General features: G+C 46.2%; 1 protein-coding gene across 1 annotated transcript in view; it reads right to left on the bottom strand.

The window, feature by feature from the left end:
* Positions 1–22,935, bottom strand: part of Loxhd1 (lipoxygenase homology domains 1) — a gene marked incomplete in the record, with an annotated part of 174,362 nt that overhangs the window by 23,177 nt on the left and 128,250 nt on the right. The window contains 8 exon segments of the mRNA XM_017796306.1: positions 8,964–9,149; positions 10,803–10,977; positions 12,606–12,723; positions 16,019–16,146; positions 18,468–18,653; positions 19,421–19,629; positions 21,498–21,633; positions 21,759–21,968. Coding sequence (XP_017651795.1) covers positions 8,964–9,149; positions 10,803–10,977; positions 12,606–12,723; positions 16,019–16,146; positions 18,468–18,653; positions 19,421–19,629; positions 21,498–21,633; positions 21,759–21,968 — 1,348 coding nt within the window.

Raw genomic sequence — 22,935 nt, 5'->3', positions numbered from 1 at the left:
AATACCCTGACTTACAGAACCCTATTTATTCACTGTTCTGTCTGTCTAGAGTGATGCTCCCAGGCTCTAAATGCTAGTGCTGCCTCATCACTCAGGGGTCTTTGGGCAAGTGCACTCATTGACAGCTCTGTTTGCAGGACTTTCTCATCCTTGATCACTTTACCACTTACCATATATACTTAGCACTTGATGATCTGAAATAATTTTGTTATTTCATTGTTCATTGTATTGTCTGTTTCTGACCACGTGGTTACATGCCCCCAGAGATCAAGAGGCTGGCTTGCTCCAGCCACCTCCATATTCCAGAGCCTAGGAACATGCAAGGTATGTTATTTAAGATATACTATTTATTGAATGTATGAGTAAGCACCAAGATTGACTAGGAAGGAATGAAGAAGACAGCAATGGTAGTTTTAGGAGGGGAATTTATAGCCCTACCTAGGAGGAATGATGTGTCCTAGCACAATTGATTACTGTATCCCAAATGCCCTAAAATTCACTTTCAGAAAAAGGCCTAGAAACCCTGAACCAATGTGGGGTCCCAACATTCCAGATAGGACATGGCAGGTTGAATGGCAGTGAGACTGGCGGCAGGATGCTCTGGACTTCAGCATGCCACCTACTGTCCTTGATTTCCCAGTGGCTTTCTGCATCTGGTGAGATGAAGGGCTCTGTGTTTATAAAACCTTGTGCTTTTATCTATAGGGCCTCTTTAGTCTGACTCCAATCAACAAGTAAAAGCCCTTATGCAATCCTTATCCCCATGAGATGGATTATGAGGCATTCCTCTTTCCTCTTTATGGCTCCAAGTTATGTCCCTGTCCTAAAGATCTACTTGTCCTTTCCACAACATAGCACTCACCATTTCTGCAGGCTCTGCTGTCCCCAGACCCACACAGCCGCTTGTGTGCTGTATTCGTTGCTTTTATGTCACCATGAGCAAAATACCTGACAGAAGCATCTTAAGGAAAGAGGAGTTAATTTTGCCTCACAGTTTCAGAGAATAAAGTCTATCAGGGCAGGGAAGGTGTGGCGAAGTTCATGGTATATAGCAGGAATATGCAGTAAACTCCTCATGTGATAGGAAACCCAGAAAAAAGACAGTAGCTGGAACCAGGGGTGGGTTTAACCTTGAAACATCTACTTCTACCTCCTAAAGGTTCCACAGCCTTCAGAACACTCCCATCAACTGGAGATTGAGTGTTCAAAGTATGATCCTGTGAGGGACATTTCCGACTCAAACCGTAATATGCTTATTTCTTTGGCTATGAACACAGATATCTGGGGAAACTTTTACTATTGAGGTCATGACTAACCCTTAGGACTATTTTTATATGTATGTCTGAGTTCTCCAGTTAGATTCCAGGGAGTAGAAACCATGTCTTATGACCTCTTAATTATATTACTTAGCATTCTATAATCATAGAAGTGACAAATTATTTTCACTTTCAAAAAATGAACTGTCAGTATTTTTATTCCAGTGCAAATCATTGAGATTCTTCTCAGGTAGAAAGATTCACTTCACCAAGCAACACCTTCCCTAAAAATAATCCATGGGAAGCTAAAAGCCTAACTGGGTGACTCATATTTCCGCAGCAAGATCATGGATGATTTGAAATGAGACATGGAACCATCAGAGAGCCCTAGGTATGGAAGAATGCAGCACTCTAGTTATTGTCTTCCAGAACATTCTCAGGGGCCTTGTAGAGGCTGCCTCTGATAACCTTCTGAGATTTGGCAGGTCTGCATTCAATCTCAGTACATCTACGTAAGTGAACATTCTATAACCTCTGCCTATACCCCATGCCTCAGTGTCGTTACATGTACAGTGTGGGGGTTAACCTCGGCTGATCTCCAAGGTCCTTCCTATTTCTTTGAATTTATATTATTCAAAAGAAAACATATCAATTCACATTGCAGTTAAAAAATTTTATGCATCAGAGTTTTCATTTAACCAGAGGAAGCAAGAAGAGCAAGATGAATTAGAAAATAAACACTCCAGTTATAATTTGTTCAGTATTGTAAAAGCTATCTGGGTAATTGGAATTAAGTGGAAGAATTAGTCATTTATCTTGATTTTCTTTTTCAAACTATATTTCATGGTATTCAAATAGCCATGGGGACAAAATCTTTTAAAGAAAAATTCTAGATAGTAAGTGGATAAGAAATGACAAAATTATAAAATTGCATTTGTAATTCTAATTGATCATCACCAGATGAAGCCATTAGATGAAAAATTATGAAGGAAAATTACAGTAGGGCAAACAGGCTGGCAGCTGCTGAATCTAGTATTTGATGTTAGCATCAGTAAGAGTGAGACTTTTTCCTATTCTCTCTTCAGACTCAATGCACAACCTTTCTTCAGTATACATTACCAAGGAGACTTTCATCTTTCCTGTATACTCCATATGCATTAATAAGTAAGTATACTTACTACACATACTGGGGAAATTTGTTACAGCAGAAATTGAATAACACAAATAAATCATTGGTAAGGGTGTTAATGGTAGTTTAGTTTTATGGGAAAACGTTTATTTCCAAAAGAGAAACAGACTAAATATGTTTGGGGTGAAGGAGCACAAGGTTTAGGATTCAGCTTCATATCCTCTGACAACCAAAAAGAAGAATGGAAAAAGTAAAGAGTAAAAAGGTTAAAGTTGATGTGACAAAAAAGATGACTTGAACTTGGTGATAGGCAGGAGTTGATTTTGCTATTTTTGTGTACATTTGAAAGTTTTCACTAAAAGAACTATCAACTAAGCAAAAAATCCTGGAAGCTTGTTCCAGAGAATGATAACTCCCTGGTTTTAAAGTTAAACATCTGTGCCTTCACTTTTATATTTTTTCAGGAATCTTGACCTTTTGGGGGAAGAATCACAAGCAAAGTATGCTTATCCTTATAAATTTCCATGCAAGGGAAAGCTGGAGCTGGAAAAATTTAAAGATGAAGAAAGTGTAGGAAAGAGAAAATTTAAAGACATGCTCAGCATTTTAGCTTGTGTTAACATTTAAGCTTCCATCCCTGAAAGAGAAAGTTACTGCAGAGAGAACTAGGCTTAGGATCTAGCTGTCTCTTTATCTTTTATGGCCCCAACATCCCAACCACATAGGTTTAAGGAAGATTCAGAAGTCCTCCTTTCTCCGCTGAGCTGCAAGGCCTGCCAATGGTGTTATCCTACTTTCAGGCCCAAAGTCTGGCTGGAGAGGACACCCACTTCTCTACTTCGGGAAAGAAGATCACATCACTGACTTGGGCTTTCTTTGGGGAGTCTGGCATCATTGTAATGACAAACAGCAACTAATTGCTGGGTGGAAGGGCCTGGTGCTGTCCGTGGTTCTGAACAATCTCCCTCCTCTTGCAGGATTTCGACAGTGATGAGAGAGAAGAAACTCATTAATTGGCTGTCAGATTTTTAGCACAATAGAAATATACATCAAGAAAACCAATAGAGTCTCGATATGTGTCTCCTTCTTCCAAAGTCTTGCTCACCAAGAGCCTCAGATTGTAATATATTTGGAAACTCTCTCTTTGCAGATAGAATAAGCTAAGAATGACATCACCCTTGATTTACAGTGGGCCCTAAGTGTCTGGATGTGGGGCATCTACTACTGAAGGACATAATCATTAATGTAGAGTTTATACCCAGGCACCAAGACACAAGGAAAACTCTGGTTCCAGGGAAAACCGAGTCTCCTATGAAAGAGGCATGAACAGATGGGGAAAGATATAGGAGCCTGAAAGAAAAGTGCAATTATATTAAACTGTAATAAGTTCCTGTTACATCACAGGTAGTGTGATAGGCATCAAGAAAAGAACAGTGAGCCAGGTAGTCAAATAAAGGAGGCAAAATCCAGTCACACAAAGGTCAACTGTTCTAGAAGTGGGTTCAGATAATGTTGAAGAAGAAGAAGAATTTCAGTGTGAAGGTGAAGATAGAAAAGAGTTTGCTAAATGCAGGCTGTAAGATATAATCATGCAGGGTGTGTGCTGGGACTCACAATACATGACTAAAGTACCTGTGGCTGGAATTAAGTAGAAAGTCCAGGGTGGGGTAAAAAGTAAGTCTATGATGCCCATCAGCTCTAGACTTTTCAAGCCTAGAGAACAGCTTGTTTTTGTCCTTTAGTTTCCAAAAGACTGATTTCAAGTCTGTGGAGATGCAAGATTCAAAAGCTAGTAGCAACTTCTTTATGAAGTTCCTGAATACCCCAAATGAAGTTAGATGCTCACTTTTTACTCCCTCAGATTTTCTGTATGTACCTCTGCTATAGCACAATGCTAGACTGCAATAGGTTTGCCAACTACAATAGGCAGACTTTGAGTCTCTCAAGGGTAGGGATCTTGCTCGACTTATATTCATATTCCCAGTGCCTTGTACTTAGTAGGCCTTTAATAATTAAATAACTTAATAATCATGTGGGTGAATGATTGGGGTTTCACATCAGCTTGTTACAGCTTCTGGATCCAGGGTAAATGGCTCCAGACTTTGCTAGACATCTGAGGAGAGCTCTTTCTCTTCTCTGGGTGTTTGAATGGGTTCCAGATGTAGCACATGACATCTGATATTTTATAAGGCATTTGTAACTCTCCAAAGGTAGGTATCACAGGCTCAACAGTGTCTCCTTCTTCCAAAGTCTTGCTCACAAAGAGCCTCAGATTGTAATATATTTGGAAACTCTCTCTTTGCAGATAGAATAAGCTAAGAACGACATCACCCTTGATTTACAGTGGGCCCTAAACCCAAAGATAACACGTTTCCTTACAAGATGAGAGGCAATGGGAAAATGCAGGAAGTGATCATGTGAAGAAGGCAGCAGAGGTAAGAGGGGGAGCTAGCCATCAGCTATAGCCAAAGAACATCAAGGACTTCTGGGAACCACTGAAGCCAAGACAGGCAAAGGAACACTTCTCTGCAACATTTAGAGAGAATTTTGCCTTCAGACTTCTGCCTCCAGAACTGTGAAACGATGAATTTCTGTTGTTTTTAGATACCAACTGGGTGATTTTTTATGGCAGCACCAGGAGAATAAAACAACGGACACTAGTAAAGAGTAAAGTCTTCTCTAGGTCTTAGCTCAGTCATATGTCTGCTGGTGGAAGAATAGTCAAAGCCAAGGAAAATGCACCAAGCCAGAATGCAATTCCACTGTGAGCTCAGTGTCAGAGGGGTTAGCTGCCACAGATTAAATACCACAAAGCTGGTTGTTCACTTAAAGGGGTATCAAAAAGTGATCTATTTGGCAAACGTGTTGCTACTAACTTTTGCAGCTTGGGTCTCCATAGCCCTGAAATCAGTATCTATTTATGGAAAACTGTTAGGTTGACCAAAAGATATGCAATTTTATGCAAGGTAAAATTTAAGCAAGATATCGCGCCAAGTGTAGGGTGCTATTAAAGAGAAGAGACTAAAGAAAAGTAAAAGCTTTTTGAATGGGAGCAGTTAATCTGAGAGTTTCTATTCCTTAAACTTAAATGTATCACACCATTCTTGGGTGTGGAACAGCCAGAAACAAAAGGAAATTCCACATTATAACAGGGACCAGAAAGCAGAAAGGGTGTGGCTTTCTGAGAGAGGTTCCCTGGCATTTTGTTAGGTGTGCTGAGGGGAGCACTTGAATAGTGAAAAGCATTTCTGTTTGATCAATCTGATTTCATAAAAGATGTAAGCTTGTTCCTCTTCGTCTCTCCACTGCAGTGACTTAAATGTTTGGCTATATAACAAAATTTCTTATCAAGGAATTTTAGGAATATTGTATGGAGAAAAAAAACATTTTAAATATTTTAAACTATTTTTCTATTTGAAAACAAACATGACTTTGCATTCCTCTATTAAGTTTGTGTCCAAGAAACTATGGCATCAGAACCCACCACATCTTGGGATTTCACGAATATCAGCATTAGAGTTAGATGAACTCCTCCTCCCCAAACACATTCCAGCTTGAAAGCAAAAAGTGTAAAGATAGTTTTTCTACCGCTTTCTCTTTCTTCCATTGAGTCATTTAACTCAAATGTGGGGCTTCTCCAGAACCTGCTCTCGGTCACCCCCGTCTCCTCAAGCTGCACCTTCTTTCGTGGCTTCTATCCTTCGTGGCTTCTATCCTTTCTGATATGAACCATGGACAGTTGCACAGCCCCCCTCCCCCCGCCCAAGTGTGTTGAGTGATTTTTTTCCAAAATCTTTACGAGACACAGCCATCATCAGTCTTTCTGGTTACTCCCCAACCCTTACCCCACAGGGAAACACCCACATTGTAAATGGCCCTGGCATGGTCTTCCCTTCTTGAAAGAGAGCTATCATCCTCGTCTACTTTGCTGGCCTGTCTAGAGGTCATTGGCAAACTTCTTGACCTCTGGTTTCATAGTGGGCTGATGGGTTAGGTGGCCTAGGAATTCCAGTTCTTTCTCCTCAGATTTAGGTCCCTTGATTCTGAGGTTGGGATTAAAGGGCTTTCGCCTCATTATTTTTTTGTCCTTTTAGTTGGGAGCTAATGATGATCTATCCCCACTATGTTTGCACCCTCCCTCCATTCTGGTCCCACTAATCTAGCCTGTTGTGTCTTTCTTATAAGGCCCTTGCAAACATGCACCTGTGGCTTGAGCCTTGCATGCCTATCTTGACTGAGCAATCCACTGTAGAGTGCCATCACTCATCAGGGACTGAGCCTGATCTTTGGAAGGGTCTGGGACAAAAAAAAATGACCTTTAAGATCACAATTATTATTCATCCAGACTTTCAACCATCATCTAACTCACTAATAATAGGTGATCCTGATAGATGACAGTGGGGAGAAAACTTGGGGTCTTTGTGTTGTTTCCTTTGTGCAAGAGGAGAGATTCATTATGGGTATTTGAGAAGGTTTTACAGGTATACTTCTCCCCATAGACTCATGATGTCACTCAAATAATGTGATTAATCTTAATTTTCCAAACTTATTAGACTAGGAGATTAACACCCTACATGTGTCTGTAAGGGACTTTCAAGAGATTATCAGATCATGAGGGTGTGACCTAATAAATGGTTTAACCCATTGATGAATTTAAATGGGAACAATCAGGAGGCAGGGGGACTGTGCATGGTGGGGCCTGGTTGGAGGAAGTAGATTGCTTCGGGTAAGCCTTTGAAAGGCCAGATCTCAGCCTCGGATCCTTCCTGCCACCTGTCTACTTCTCCTGGCTGCTGTGAGACAAGCAGCTTCCCTTGGCTATACCCTACAGTCCATGATGTGCCTTACCACATCCCACAAACAAGAGAGCCAGCTGACCAGGGACTGAAAGCTTGGGACTGTGAGCCAGAATACATCTTTCTCCCTTACATTGTTTTTATAAGATATTTTGTCACAGTGATGAAATGTTTGACTTACACAAATGAACAAGTGAGGAAGAAGAGTTACTTACTCCTATACCTTCTCTGGGTAGGATTACCACTTGTGCATCCTGGTAATAAACAAACTGGGGGTAGGGGGTAGCAAATATAGAGGAAGTTGTCCCTCATTCTCCGTCTTCCTTCCCAGGCCTCCGACACTGTGGCAGTGAAGGTGCAGAACTGTGACTGGCAAGATGGATAATGTGGGTCGCAATAGCACTAGAATACCTACTACTGACTGTGGCTGTGCCCCTTTGCTGCTAGGTGATCTAAGTTGCACATCCCAAGGCATCTATATTCTTTGGTTGTAGAAAAGAGCAGAGAAGTGGTTTTGTTAAAGAAAGTCACAAATCGTATAGAAAGATCAAATATTCATGCCCTCCTATCTCACAGAGGCCCGGTCTCAGGAACACATATCTTTTCAGGATACAAATGACTGAACAGACACAGGAAATGTGACAACTGTGAAGCGCCATGCAAGATTTCATTATGTTACTGCTTTGAAGAAGGGCTATTTTGTCTGTGGCTGATCTGAGTTCTTTAAATGTGTACCCCATATTGAAGCATGTTGTGCCCCTTTTGAAGGTGGTGCCAGCTGCTGTGTGAGGTTCATAAGTGACCATGGTGCACAGGCTTGTCTGTGGCAGGATTTAGAAGAAGAGACATAGCCTATGGACAGCACTGTAGTGAGTGAGGAGACCCCTGCAGAGACTGGAGAAGGCTTTGAGTAGGCAGCCTGGTGGAAGCTAGTTTCAACCCAAGACAATATAGACGAGTTGGGGAAGCGGTATAAAGGTGTGACATGGACGAGGGTAAATCTGATAATGAACCTTCAACTTTAATGTATCGAATAGAAGCTGCAGGCCCAAAGCCAGAGCGCACAGAGGCCTACAGGCAGCAAAATGGTACTCAAAAGAAGGTGGAATCCATAAACATCATCAAAATGCCAGTAAGTACTCCTTAAGTACTTTGAAGTTTAAAAATGAATTCCTAACTTGGCTTATATCTTATTTTTATTTATAAGTGAGTATAGATACATTTTGACTCAGTATTGTAAATGAAAAAAAGTGTGATATGATAGAAAATCCATAGGAAGTAAACTCCGTAAGACAGCCTCCCTCCCTCCCTCCCCCCTCCCTTTCTTTCTTCTTGTCCTCCCTTCCTATCTATTTCCCTCCCTCTTTCCCATTTCTTCCCTGTCCTTCCCTTTCTCCTTCCCTCCCTCCACCCCAGGGGAAGAACACAGGGCCTTGTAAGCAAATGCTCTACCACTCGACCTACTTCCCCAGCCCAATCCTTTTTTCTTAATTTTTATGCCTAAACTAGGTAGAATTTTTGCTCTCATACCACAGAAAATCAAGAGTTACTAATCTCCCAGGGAGAAAGTAGGAGGAATTAAGCTTCAGGTATAAGGTTCGCCCAGGAACATGGGCTCCCTAACTGATTGGCACATCCAAATGCCCCAATCAACCACTGAGTCACCCTCCCTGCTGGCGTTAAGTAGAGTCTACTTAGCCTGGAAAGCACGGAGCCCAAGGAGTACTGCCCCAGAGAGGTCTGCCCTTCACCACCCTGGCCTCAAGCAGAGCTAGGAGCTACCTTTGTTGTCATGCCAAACCCTCAGCTTGCAGAGATGGCCCAGGCTCAGCATGTCAGAGAAGTTGAATGTGTCCATGTTATTCCGCTCAAACTTGTTCCAGTTGGCTGACTGCTTCAGGGCCAGGGTCCCACTGTCCCCATTTTCTCCAAAGATGATGATGAACACATTAGCATCTGTGCCTGCTCCTGGGGATGCACAAGGCAAAGCTCTGGGAACCAATCTCTCCCACACAAAGCCCTCTGTTCTGGCCTTGTTCCTAGACTCCTTAGATTGCTGGGCATAAGGGGACAGAGTCTAGAGTTGATGAGGCCGGTGGGGGTTAGGGTTAAAGTCAGAAAAGCCTGGAAGTGGCCTGGATCTCTTAGGTGTCCAATTCTATCCCTCACCTTCTCTTCGCATGTTGCAAATACTGTTGGTCTAACTTCAGTCATAGCTACAATGAATGCTTAGTATAAAAATGTATCTGTTTCTGGGGAAATGCTTTAAAACGTATAAGGCATGCCATGCGGATTGGCTTTACAGTTTAAATACAGGCTACCACCAGTACAGGGTAGGGTCAGAAGGAGTCAGAAAAGTTCTGTACTCCCCAATTTACCTCTGATTGACATTTCAACAGAGTTTCATATCCTCTATTTAAGCCAAATGGAGGTGTTGGGCCCAGTTAAGAAGCCAGGGCTCCTAGACGGGTGCCTATGAAGCTGCTGCTACCAGAGAACTTAGTTGTTTTCTGAGAGCACATCGTGAAGGAATGAGCAGGGGTCTTCAAGGCACGTGAACACTAGGAACTCAAACAATAAAGAGGAAGGCTCCACTGTGGGGAAAAAATGGAGATGGAATGTGCTAGAAATAAATGCTACCAGGTTTCCTGACCCATCTCTTATGCCCAAGAGATTCTACTATGAGAGCTTAATTTCTTAGGCAAACTGTTCTGTTAAATATGTAAGCTACAGCTGGGTATGGTGGCACACGCTTTTAATCTCAGCACTCAGGAGGCAGAAGCAGGTAGATCTCTGTGAGATGGAGGCCAGCCTGGTCTACATAGAGCATTTCAAGCCAGCAGGGAGATCTTGTCCCAAAAAACAAAAAGCAAAAAGAAGAAACTTAAGATAGCATGACCAACGAGTCATCTATAGTCCGTGTGAATGAGTCTGCCAAATTCCTCACAATGGCCACTGAGGCCACTGAGGCTAGGGGAGGTAAGGCAGGAGGCACCGCTTCCTGGATAGAGGAAAGGTGTTCTCTCCCAGCTTCCATCCTCACAGAGCTTCTACTTGTAAGCCCTTCCTTACAAGAAGGGAATCCTATCTGCCCAATGGCTCTGTTTGTCTTTCTAAATTTGTCTTTGACATCCTTCTGAGATGTCCCCATGAGCCTCACCCCTGGTCCAGGTGGGCTAAGTCTCCCTGCTCTGGCTCCCTAGCAGGTATTTGTCAGGGTCTCACCCTACTTCACTGTGTTAGGTCTACCAGAATGCCAGGCCTATGGGAGCACCGAGGTCACAACTCTGACTGTGGACCCCAGGCCAGAGTCACACATAGGTGATTGAAGCACAGATGTGCCAAGGTACACAGTACTGGGATGAACTGCTGGGCTCCCAGCCAAGCATGGGCTGTGTCTCTGAAAATCTCCTCACTTCCACGAGGGGCAGGGAAGGAATCAGTTTGGTCACTGGGAAGAAATACTTTGTCGCTGCAGAAAGTGACCCAGTGTGGAGATGACTTAGCTTGACCAGCTTCAGAAGGCCATGGGAAGAAGAATAACCTGAGTGAAAGCCAATCTTGAGCCAAGATTTGAGGATGAAGGGCAAGGGGAAAGGGAAGCAGGGGGCCCTAACCTACCCAGGATGTCACTGGTCTTCACAGAAACTGTGTAGGATGTCCACTCCATCATCTCCTCCCCGTCGATCACAGCACACATCTCGCACACCAGCATCTTCTTACCCTTCCGTTGGGACAGCCAGTCCCCATAGTAGAACATGGTCAGATCGCCTGTGTTCATGTTCTTCAGCAGGATCTGGGAAGAGGCCATGTGGAAATGCCCTTCCTTGCACAAGCACACCCTACCCGAACTCCTACCCCAGGCTCCCTGATTTAGACTTGTGGGTGTGGAAAGGGCTCTGCCTACATGCTTTTGCGTAGGTTTGAAAGACCATGAGATTTGGGAATTGAAATTCATCTAAAAAGACTTTCAGAGTCATGCCTAGCATGGTACATAGGAAATGTTGGCTCAGCAAGTGGCAGAAAATCAGACCAACTAAGCCACTGTTAGCCACAGACACCTAGGAGCTGGGCACTGATATCTGCCAGGTTGGAATGGATGCTTAAGGAAGGTCTGCAGAGGCTACACAGGGGAGAAGGAGCAGAAGGAGAGGCAGGCAGATGGCCTTGGGTGGATGAGGAGTGGGGAGACTATTTCAGATTAACTACCAGAAAGATTTGTGTCATGAATTAAGCAGCGTCCCCCCAACCCCAAATGTGTATGTTGAAGTCCTAATCCTCAGTGTCTTAGGATGCAACCTTATTTAGAGTAGGGTTGGAATCCTACTGAAGCCACTGGGAGGGCTCTAAGCAAAATGGGATAGGAGAGATTACAGAGACTTGCACACTAGAAGAATGCTGTGTGACAACTGGCAGAGCTGGGGGAAGGCCCGGGGTGGGGGTGGGGGGGGGGACAGGCCAGATCCTATCCAGAGTCTTCAGTGAACATGTGGTCCTGCCCAGACCTTGAGTCCTGCTCTTCTGCCTCTGTGGTCTGGAGCTCTGTTGCGCAGCTTCACATTGCACAAGGAAGAGGCTTGACACCAGCACCACCATGTTGGAGAGCCTCAGTTAGGCCCATGTGACAGCGGAGTGTGATTACAGAACTGTTGTCCGTGTCATCAGTGCCACTGTCCTTGCTGTGACTGCAGGCCTGGGGGATGTGCTGCCCAGGCCTCCAGTTCTGGGGCCATGTGTAAGTTGGAAAGTACAGTGAGCCCTTCTGTCATATTCATTCCCATGAAAACAGTAAGCTGGCCTGTGTCCTGGGAGCCCACCTCTGCTTCCTAACAGTGAGTGCCAGTGACCCTTATCTAGGCAGCCTGGTGTCAGGACCCTTGGGGGAAGGTAAGCAAATGGTGTTGAGGAGGAAAAGCTGCCTTCTCTTGAGAGAAGCTGAGTCAGTGGCTATGTGTGGTGTGTGTCATGTGCTGGAGGGGGGTGATGGAGGCAAAGAAATCTCACACTGTTTTTGTTCTGTGAGGGTCTCACATCCCAGCCTAGGCTGCCCTCAGCCTACCTGAGAACCCAGGGAGAGACCCTAGCCAGGCTGCCCAGGTAGACTTGGGCTCCTCCCAGGAGAGAGGGCAGGGAACAAGAGCAGTCACCTCACAGTGTAATTGCAGGGACACGAGAAGCCCCACCATCCATCCTGTCTCTCGATACCCCAGCTCTCCTGGTCCTCTCCTAACCCTGCCACATTCTCTTCCCAGAGGATGCTCATCCTATATCTCACCCACCCCAGGCTCTGTTTAATTCTCTAATTTACATCCAAGTACATGATCTTGTTCATGGCCCTCTCCAGTGGCACTTCAAGAAGGTCACTTATAATCCAAGAGCAAGGAGGAGAGGTGGGTAGGGTTGACATGGAGGGCACCACCTTACCCTCTCCAGGAACCACTCTGGTCGGCTGCCCAGGCCATCAATGCGGATGCGCATCTTGGTAAAGGGGGCGATGTCCAGGATCTCCATGATGAATGTGTCATCCTGTTCCCGCTCAAATCTGGGGGTGGGGGTGGGGAGCAGGGCATGAAGGGACATTGGGAAGCTGGCCCTGGCTGCAGACAAGACTTGGGGTAAGGCGAGAAGGTGAGGCTTTTATCACTGTTTCAGGCAATGCCCACGTGGGCTCCTAAAAGACTGGGTTAATCAGGCTCAGCTGGTAGAAACAGCCCTGTGCACGAGCTACTAGTTCTGGGTTCTAATCTCATTTTCTAGTGGCCCAGCCTCCTTTCTGGGACCTTTAATCTGGGGAGAATAACACTAACCCTAAAATCTCCCAAATATGCCCTGGAAACCGAACAGAAGGGAAGTCAACTATACCTGAAAATTTTTAAGTGATATTCTTTAAAAATAGATTTATTTTAATTAGCTATTTATGTGTATGTGGGTATATGCCATGTGTGTGGAGGAGACCACAGGCCAGAAGAGAGTGTCAGATCCCCTGGAGTTACAGGCTCTTAGCCACCCAACTTGGGTGCTAGGATCTGAACCCAGGTCCTCTGGAAAAACAGGAAGCACTCTTAAATGCTGACCCATCTCTCTAGCCCCCTTTAAGTGACATCCTACAAATGGCAGGACCACCTGAATGGTGGGAGCAGGTTGTACACTGCCCAACTCTTGAAGGCACTGTTTCCATTTCTCTGTTCAATTGCACATCTGAACAGTGGCTCTGGATTGGGCAATACTCCTGGCAGCTGTGAAGTGACACCCAAATGGAAGGCAGTGTTGCTTTTGCTGCTGTTATTTTCCTGCCCAACAATCACATCATCTGAGGTGCTCTATCTTTAGTCCTTGCTGCTCTCTTCCCACGGGGCCACCTGTACAATGCAACCTTCAACATTGACTGGTTGCTTAGCTGCTGACTGATTCTAGATGGTACTGCTTGATGGCCCCTGGGATGGTGCAGGTGGCCCTGAAGAGGCATCTCCAAATGGCAACTGTTACGCTTCCTTGGAATCAAGACACACCTTTAAAAACAGGCCACACCCAGTGGGGGTGAGACTTGGAGTGTGGCAAGGTGAGAGGGAAGTCTTCCTTGTCTTGGAGGCAGTATTAGGATGCAGGCTGCGTCTCCTAACTTATTCACATTCATAATCCTTAGAGTTCTCCAGAGCTAGGGAGTTTAGCTGAGGAGAGAGTTGTGAGTGACAGTTGAGAAAACAGCATCTGACAACAGGAGCACCCACAATGCCTCTCTGTGTGTGTGTGTGTGTGTGTGTGTGTGTGTGTGTGTGTGTGTACATGCATGAGTGTGCTGACCATCTTGGGCACACAGATTTTCTTGAGGGAAGGTATCTCCTTGCATAGTCCCATATATGGCCGTGACACACACCCAGTGGGCTTTCTATCCAAGTTGACCATCAACACACAGACATCCCCGACAAGGCCTCCCATGCAGGGGTATAACACCTGCCAGGACCAGGTGCAGTTAAGCAAAGTGTGGCTCAAGGCAGAGCCTGCAACCAGACCAGCTAAGAAATGCAGGGTCCCTTCACAACACTGACTTCACCCAGAAAGAGAAAACCTTTTTGCTAGCAGGCCCTGAAGCTCTTATACTGTGGTCATGTTTATGACAGGGTTGCAAACCAGTGTTGGAATTTATTCCTAGACAGGACCTTGCCCACTTCCATTTTTCCTTCTTCTCTCCCATAAGCAATTAGGTTTTGGACAGCTGCAAATCAGGTGGAACAGAAGAGTGAGAGAGCAAGCCAGAGAAAACCTGGGAGCTTGGAGTAGGATGGGGCTTAGCACTGGAATAGAGACAGGAGATTGACAGGGACTGAACACACTAAGAGGCCATGACCAGACTATGCCTAAAAATCAAGCTCTAAGCCACAGCCTCTTTGGCACTTGGCTTAAGATGGCCAAGACTTGATCATTAACTACCAGCTTCCCTATTTGGTTCCTGGTCCTACCTCAGGACCACTGAGGGAAACACAAACCTGCTCTTTAATTCAGTCACAGGGGATGCCCAATTCTTCTTAGCATGCCTCACAATGTACAAATAACTTACTATACAACATTCTACTCTATCATACCTAGGGATGGTGGCTGACTTTTGTTAATAGTGATCTTTGAATAAACAGGCTCTCTTCTCATCAGAGCTTCATTTATTCCCACAGCTTCCTGAGTTCAAATCCCAGTTCCCCCACTGACCTTCAGCTGTTTGCTTCATCTCTCTGTGTTTCAGGATCACACTGTAGATGGGAAGTGCTAACAGTGCAAACTAGACAGAGTGCTGAAATTTAAAACACATGGCAAGCACTTTCGGTGGGACTTGGCATGTAGTGGGTACTCAATAATAGCTGTTCTTATGATTGTCATGACTGGAGCTGCATAGTAGGAGGATGGAAATGCTGAGAGAGGGCAGGCAAAACTTCCTATCATAGCCCTGGATGAGCTTCTCTATCCCTGGGAAGAAATCCCTGCCTGGTCCCCAGAGGTTCAGTAGCCTTGTGCCCATCAGCACCTCTACCACTCCCATCATCCTCATCCTCAGCCACCATTTTTATTTTTAAATTTTATTATTTATATTTTATTTTATGTGTATGAGTGTATTACCTGCATGTATGTGAGTGCACCCATGTCATTCAGTACCCGAGGAGGTCAGAAGAGGGTGCAGAACTGGAGTTATAGATAGTTGTTAGCTGCCATGTGGGTGCTGGGAATTGAACCTGGGTCCTCTGCAAGAGCAGCTAGTGCTCTTAACCATTTAGCCATCTCTCTAGTCCTGTTATCCACCATTTTTGAATGTTTTGATAATTGATCCTCTTTTATTTTGTAATCATTTTTGATGCAGAAAAGTTGCAAAAATAGAAAAGTTTCTATGTACTCCTGTTATCCACCATTTTTGAATGTTTTGATAATTGATCCTCTTTTATTTTATAATCATTTTTGATGCAGAAAAGTTGCAAAAATAGAAAAGTTTCTATGTACCCTTCACCCGACTCCCCCCACTGTTGACACCTCACATTGCCACAGTGTGACGAGCAAAGCCAGGAAATGAACTGATGGGAGTGGGAGAGGTGAGAGCAAAGTCAGGAAATGAACAACGCAGCCCTGCCGACTCATACAGACTAGATGAAGGAAAGAAGGAATGAGTTGCTCTGGGCTGCCATAGTCAAGAAAGGCTTCCTGGAGGATGGATACCTAAGCTGGCTCTTGAAAGAGAAAAGTGCTGGAAAAGAGTGAACCAAGATGCAGCAGCTGGGAAAGTTATGGTGTGCAGCCAGTGGGACAGAGTCGGGTAGAGGGTGGGTATGAGGAGGGTGTGGAGTCCAGCCCCCTCCGGGTACCTGGCTTTCTTTTTGTCCAGTTGCACCTCTTCTGTGCTCCCATTGATACCATAGAGAGTCATAAAGATGTTGGAGTCTGTGCCCCCACCGACCACATCACCAGTCCACACTGTCATTTCATAAAGCACCTGCCGAGAGAGATGTGCCTGAACCTCAACCCACCAACCCACCTCAGTCTCTCCATGGAGCAATGACATGCTCTCCAAGCTCTGCAGCTCTGAAAAGGGCCCAGCCTAGTCCACTGTGCATGTCTGGGGAAGCAGAGCCAGAATAGGCCCTCTCAGGCCCCCCAGCACTTGCCCAGCTATTGGGGGTTCTGACAGGTGTTGCACACAATGGCACTCACCAATTATTTGTCAGCCCATCCAGGTAAGTGTGTGTGGTGGCAGGACAATGACCTTGGAAGCTCCACCTAAATCCAGGTCTGCCCTCTGCCAGCTTTTGATGTTGGACAAATGCCCCCAACCCCTGCTCCCACTATAGGGAGACATTCAGCTCTCCTTGCAGAGTCATAAAACACACAAAGGGTTCTAGTCAGATTGGTGCTGGCACTGGGCCTGCCACATGTATGGCCTGAGGACCGTTCTGAGTGCCCTCAACTTCCCACCACAGCCAGCTCACCCCTGAAGTCTGTGAGCAAAGAGTGCCTCCAAGGTGACATTTAAGAGTTTTGCCTTAAGCCACTTGTGAAGTAGGGTGATTACCCTGTTCACTCAACTTTCACCTTAGATTAGGACTTTGCCTTTTTTGCCAAAGCCTTGCTCCCAAAAGGTCCAATTCCATTTATCTGTGTCCCTGGAGGGAGGGGAGAGCTCAGTTTTTCTGAGCACCTGCCCTGAGGCCCTTTCCAGGCTGCTCCTGAGAGGTGGCCTCAGGCACAGCTGTCACCATATGCAGCCTCCTGGACTAACAAGTAGCCCTGAAGTTTCAGGAGAGGCAGAGGAAGGGACCCTCTCCTTCTCCACACGTGTCACTTTCTGTCTTACTTAGGCAGCTACCCAAGTCCACACAACCCTTCTTAAAGCCTTGGATCCTGACCCTGTACTATGTGTGACTGTGGTCACATGCTGACCACTATGCTAGATAGGTGTTTTTCGGCATCATCTAATTCTCTTGGCATGATAGGGTCAGGAGTAGCATGTGTGGGCCTGGATCACAGGAAAGCACAGGACATGACTGTGGAGATGGGACAAGTGGGGGGCAGGGCAGTTACTGGGAAGAAGCGGGAAGCTGGATCTTTTTTGCTTTTATCTAAACAGGCATGAAGAATAGAATGGAAAAAACAAGGGCCTTGTTGGCCTAGGGGACACCAACCTCTGAGGACTGGCCCTTCCGGCCCCTGGTTCTCTGTGCCCATCGTTCCCTCGGTTTACAGACTTGTGTCTCTTTATGTAATCAGTGTGTTTCCAAAAAGACATAGAAGCAGGGCTCCTGTAATTCTGCGGTTATCTGGTGTCCTGGAGAGAGGCCAATCCAAAAGGCCCTGCAGTTCTTTGTACAGTGGCAAGCCTGTGTTCTTTGCTCTGTGAATAGCGAGATGTGGCTCTGGATTTTCCTGAGCTGAGTTGGGGAGGAGGTGCAGCTGCCCTGTGTGGGGTGTGGTATGTGCTGGGGGTGGTGCGCAGACACACACAGGCTGGGAAGTAGGTCAGGACGGAGGCCCCAGATGAGTGGCAGGCTCACCCACACTACCCATCTGACTGCAGATGGAGATGTCTATGAAGGGGGAGAAAATGCCACAGAAAGTTCTACCCTTCCTTCCTGCTGGGGAGGGGCAGGCACCTGTGCAACTTCCTGTGGAGGATCTTGGGGTGTGGAGTACAGCCCCTCCTTATGCTCCCATCACAGAACCTGCAGGCCTGCTCCATCAGTCCTGACTTTGTGGGCCTCCTGATTGAACAGGGAAGCCTGTGGCTGTGCTTTAGACAGGAAGGAGGGATGGGCTGTTGCAGGTGCCACGGCTCATAAGAGAGAAAGATAATCATAGGGTCAAGTCAGACTCTGGGCCACCAACTAGCTGTATGTTCTTGGGCTACCCAGGCATCCTGCCTCCTGCCTGGTCCCAACCTGTGAGGTTTCACAACTTGTCCCAGCTCATTTGACCAGTTAGATGGAATGCAAACTTTCTAGGCTTTTCTAGCTAAAATTGGTCTCAGGTGGATAGCACTACTGTACTATGAGATCCAGAGGCCTCCAGTCTCCAGTGTCCTCTGCCCCCTTGTTATGCTATTGGTGTGGAGGGTAACGGCCCTGCACACCTGGACAGAGCTGATATCTTCCAAAGCTCTTTAGGGACTGTTTGTGATCTCATGACTTCTGGTCAAGATTGAGTACCAAACAGGTCATGAAGGGAAACGCTATTTGTATGTGGTATATAAAAAGACCAAGGCCCAGAAAGACCACATGACTTTCCCAAGGTCACACAGCAGCACACTGCAGACATGCATACCTTTACTCCAATGTTCACTACCATGGCATCCAGGAGGTCAAAGACACGGGAGGTGACACCATCGCCCCTGTCCTTAGCAAGCCAGCAGTTGCAGCGTAATGTGTACTTGGTGCCCTGGGTGGGCACTGCCAAGCACAGCTCTTCCACAAGCCAGCAGCTCTCAGGGGAGGCCCCATCATGGCCCAGCTGTGAGGCATACGATTCCTGTGAGGATCTGGACATAGGTAAGTAAAAGATCTTCCCTGCTTAGTGTCCCCTCCCTGGGGACATGCCTGGTACTCACTGGCCAGAGGTCCTCCCATGAAGGAGAGATTTTACAGGGTGAATGAAGTTCTTTCAGTCAATCAAAACCTGATTCTGGGTGGGCCTGACCTCATCAGATGAGCCATTTAAAAGAGGAAGGGAAACCAGAGAGGCTTGAAGCAGGAAAGTTTGTCTCCTCCTGGCCTGGATCAAGGACCCTGACAGGTTTTGGAGAGTTCTGCAGGGCAGGGAATGGAGGAAACTGAAGGTCTCAGTCCTACAACACCAAGAGAATGGATCTGGCCAACGACTAGTGGGAAGATGACCTAAGCCTCAGAAAAAGACTGTAGCCCTGGTTACATCTTGTTTCTATCTCAGAAGGCCTGAGAAATGGCTCCACCTAAGTCTCAGCCAGATTCCTGACCCATTGATCATATACCACAGTTGTTTTCAGTAACTGATTTGGTGGTAACTTGCTGGGTTACAGTAAGAAAATGAGAACACGAAACATCTCCATTGAATGAGCAGAAAATGGGGATTCCAAGGTCTCCCAGCTCACTAATGGTGGAGGCTGGAGGTCTTCCTCTGCCTCTTACTCTGAGAGGCTCCAGGCCGTTGCTTTGCTTGCCCTCAGCTCCCCACCCCCATGAACTGGCCAATTCCTTCCCTCCCCAGGGGTGGTCATCATCATGGGGACCCAGGGCCAGTACCTCTATTTTCTTGATGACGCCCACATCCAAGCCTCCAACATAGAACTCCTCCACAGAGCCACAACTGAAGCCCCGCTTCCCTTGGGGGTAGTCCAGCCAGATACGGTTACTGCGCTCATCGTCCTCACCAATAAGCAAGACAAAGGCTCGGCTATCAGTGGCCGCATCCTTGTGCTTCCCAGTGGTCACAGACACATAGTAGGGGATCACTGCAAGAGATCATGGGAGACTAGCCTCACAGGAGGTCAGGTAGACCAAAGCACTGTCCCATGGGCTTGGGAACTTGAAAAGATCACAGGAGGGTACTGACCTCCATTTCCTGCTCAGAGACCAAGTACAACAAAACCTTCTGGGTAGGCAGCAAGCTCATGGTGGTGCATATCTGCTCCCCAGGGGTGAGCGAGTCAGTAATGCTTAACATCAAGGCCCAAGAAAGTGTCCTTGTGACTTGTTTGGCGTGTCAAACTTCTGAAAGCCCCATGGACCTTTATCTTACTTGAGCCTTGCCCTACCAAACCAGGTAAGATAAGAACAATAACATCCCACTAAGTCTGGGGGTTTATAAGCCTGAAATGCTAACCAATGTTAGCAAAAGAAGGTCTCATAGAAAATGGAAATTTAGGGAAGAATAACTGAAATGCATTATAGCTGTAACATGACTGAAGGAAGTCTCCATGTCCAGTCCAAACCAGATTAGTTTGGTCAGCATACAAACTTGTTCAAGTCATAAAATTCAGATTCTAGATACTTCCTCAGGATTCATTCTGCAGCTGGAGCAGTCTTAATTTAGAAGCAGCTGTTGCTGGGTGGGTTTCTGGGATAATTTTCTTAAGGGTTTGACTATCCCAGAAAAGAGTGCCTTTTTACCTCTTACCCTTCTATTCATTCTGCTTGACATGTGGATGTGATGACTGGCACCTCAACTCTCCCCTTAGAATAATGGACAGCCTTTAGGATAGAGGTCTTTTATAATTTGCCAGAGCAAGAGGTTGCAGGAACCTAGCTCCCTGGCTTCCCTAGAGCTGCTGAATTAGCTTTATATAGCTTACCTTTGAATTTTTATGCAAGAAAAAAAACTCTGAAGTTGTTTTAGGTCACTATCTCCAAGTCTGCTGTTTGCAGTTAAGAATCAAGAATCTAGACTCTTTCTCCTGGCCCATCATTTCAGGAGGCAAGAGATACTGCCCTGCTGCAGTATACCCAAGTTATGACATCTGGATCTATCTGAAAGCTGTCCAGAGCTGCCCTCCTTGACTGGAGTCATGAACACACACCTTGCTTATTGCTCCCTGGTGGTCCCCTGGCCTCTCCACAGGTGATCACAGCACTTCATTAAGGACAGCCACTTTGTGGTTCCTGTCATTTTTCATACAATGAGAAGGTAGGGTGTGGATACAGTGTTAATCTCTACCTGATCCCATAAACACATGCTGCGCTCCTGAGAGGGGGACGTCATTGTGCTGGTCACACTCTTAGGCATAAGAAGAAGGCAGAACATCTAAACATTTAAATAACAGATATAGAATCATCTTGTCACAAAAATCTAGTCTGTGAACTGAATTTTCTGAAGAATTAGGATACTGTTTTATGGTGAAAAAAACATGGGGGCCAAGGGACTGGGTTATCCAAAGACGGTTTTATTGTCACAACTAGAAATAGATTTTGAGTCCCTGAACACTTGGGGCTTCGTGCCCAGACCCCAGCATACACTACATCAAACTTGGGGGCTGAGTGCTTTGTGCACTGTACTGTTGACATGCAAGGGATTCCCACCAGTGCTTCTCTCTGCCGGGTTGTCACAGGAACCCTGGCCAGAATTCAAGCTCTGAGAGTCTTGTGAAAGCAGAGTTTAGGAGCATACCCTTCTGGGAGGAACCAGTATATAAAGGACACCATCACCCTAACATCTATCCATTGCATCATCTGTGGGCCTTCTCTCAGCCTGCTCACCTCACAGGGCTGCTGTACATGGGAAAACTGTAAATATAAGTAGTAGACGCACTCAGTAGACAACTCATAGCTTAAAGCCATTTCCCTGTGGCTATTCGTCCTCTGAAGAGCTCCCTGCTCTGCCTACCTGGGCCGTCCTGAACATAGTCAGCCATGGGCCCTGTTACTGTGTTGATGTCCACATCAGCCATCTTGGAACTCAAGGCTATCTCCCAGAAGTCAGCAGGGCTGCTGCAGTTGCTGCTGCGGTCTCCAGTGTATTCCTGTAAGAAAACCACAACCCTGGGCCCATTACAGCTCTGGCACCATCTACTCCGAGGATCTTCCCTGGGCATAAAGATGAAAACAGGCCACGCCTGCAGCGAGGTCCCAGTGCCTCTCACGGTACCTTCTCATAAAACAGCCTCTCCAGCCGCCCATCCTCCTTCTTCAGGGATAGCCAGCGCCCACACAGAAACAGGAACTCATCCTCGTTGGTGTCATTCCATATCTCCACCTTCTCCACATACCAGTCTGCACACCACTTGGTGTTGTCATGGCGGAGCTTGATCTTGTAGATGACACCCAGGTCTGCAGCCTCAATGATGAAGGTGTCGGCCTGGGGAGTCCAGGTATGGGGACTTGGATGGGGGAATACCCTGCTTCCACCCCCTCCAATCCTATCCTCCTAAATTATTGGGCCAAGAAGACCTTCCTAGATGGTGGGGGCTGAGGGTCCTCTTTAGACCCCAAACCATAAGATCAATGTTTAATGTCCAAGTTCAAGGTTCACTTCCTCACCAGCCCCATTATACAGTCCACTCATGTGTTCAACTCCTTGGAGAAAACTGCCTTTGCCCAGGTTTCTTTTGAGATGAGTCTGTGGGTATTTGGAAGGAAGCATCCAAAGACCAGTATGAGTCGGAAGAGACCTGAAGGCCGTGACAGTGATAGATGAGGGGTTCTTAGCCCAGTTCTATTAATCAGAAGCACCAGAAACTGACTACCTTCATTAGAGTGAAACTGAGCATACCCCAAGACACAGCAATGCCATTCCTTGCCTCTGTTTTAAAGGAAGATCTTAATATGTATACAAGGATGCATGCAGCAGGGCTTTTACCATGGGAAATCAGAAGTCACTGGGGGGTCTCACCCCTTGGGGAACAGCTGAGGAACTCCACGGCCTTCCCTGTGGAGTGGATGTGTATGATGGTTACCAAGAAGAGTCAGCCTCATACCCACTTGAATACTCTTGGCACTGAAAGATTTCCATGGAATCCCGTTGAATGACAAAAGCACAGATGCACAGTATTTATACAGTACCCTGCCTTTTATGTAAAAAAGGGAAACCATAGAGCAGCACCACTGCATGTAGAATCTACGGAGCGCAGACATGCATGCAGAGAAAATATGTGGGAAGGTACAGAGGCAGGAGAAAGTGGGGGCACTTTGGGAAATGTACTCAGTGGTCTGCTGGGAACATTCTAGGTGGGCTATGCAGGGCGAGTCCCGAAAGTCTGCAAATAACCGTGGTAGATTTAGGTGATATCCTTGAATACTTGAAGCAAGGGAGTGGCTCTATTGGC

Source organism: Nannospalax galili, unplaced genomic scaffold (assembly GCF_000622305.1).
Source record: "Nannospalax galili isolate Female #2095 unplaced genomic scaffold, S.galili_v1.0 scaffold169, whole genome shotgun sequence".
NCBI lineage: Eukaryota > Metazoa > Chordata > Mammalia > Rodentia > Spalacidae > Nannospalax > Nannospalax galili.
The sequence above is the reverse complement of the archived record's forward strand: the minus strand, read 5'-3'. Positions and strand labels throughout refer to the sequence as shown.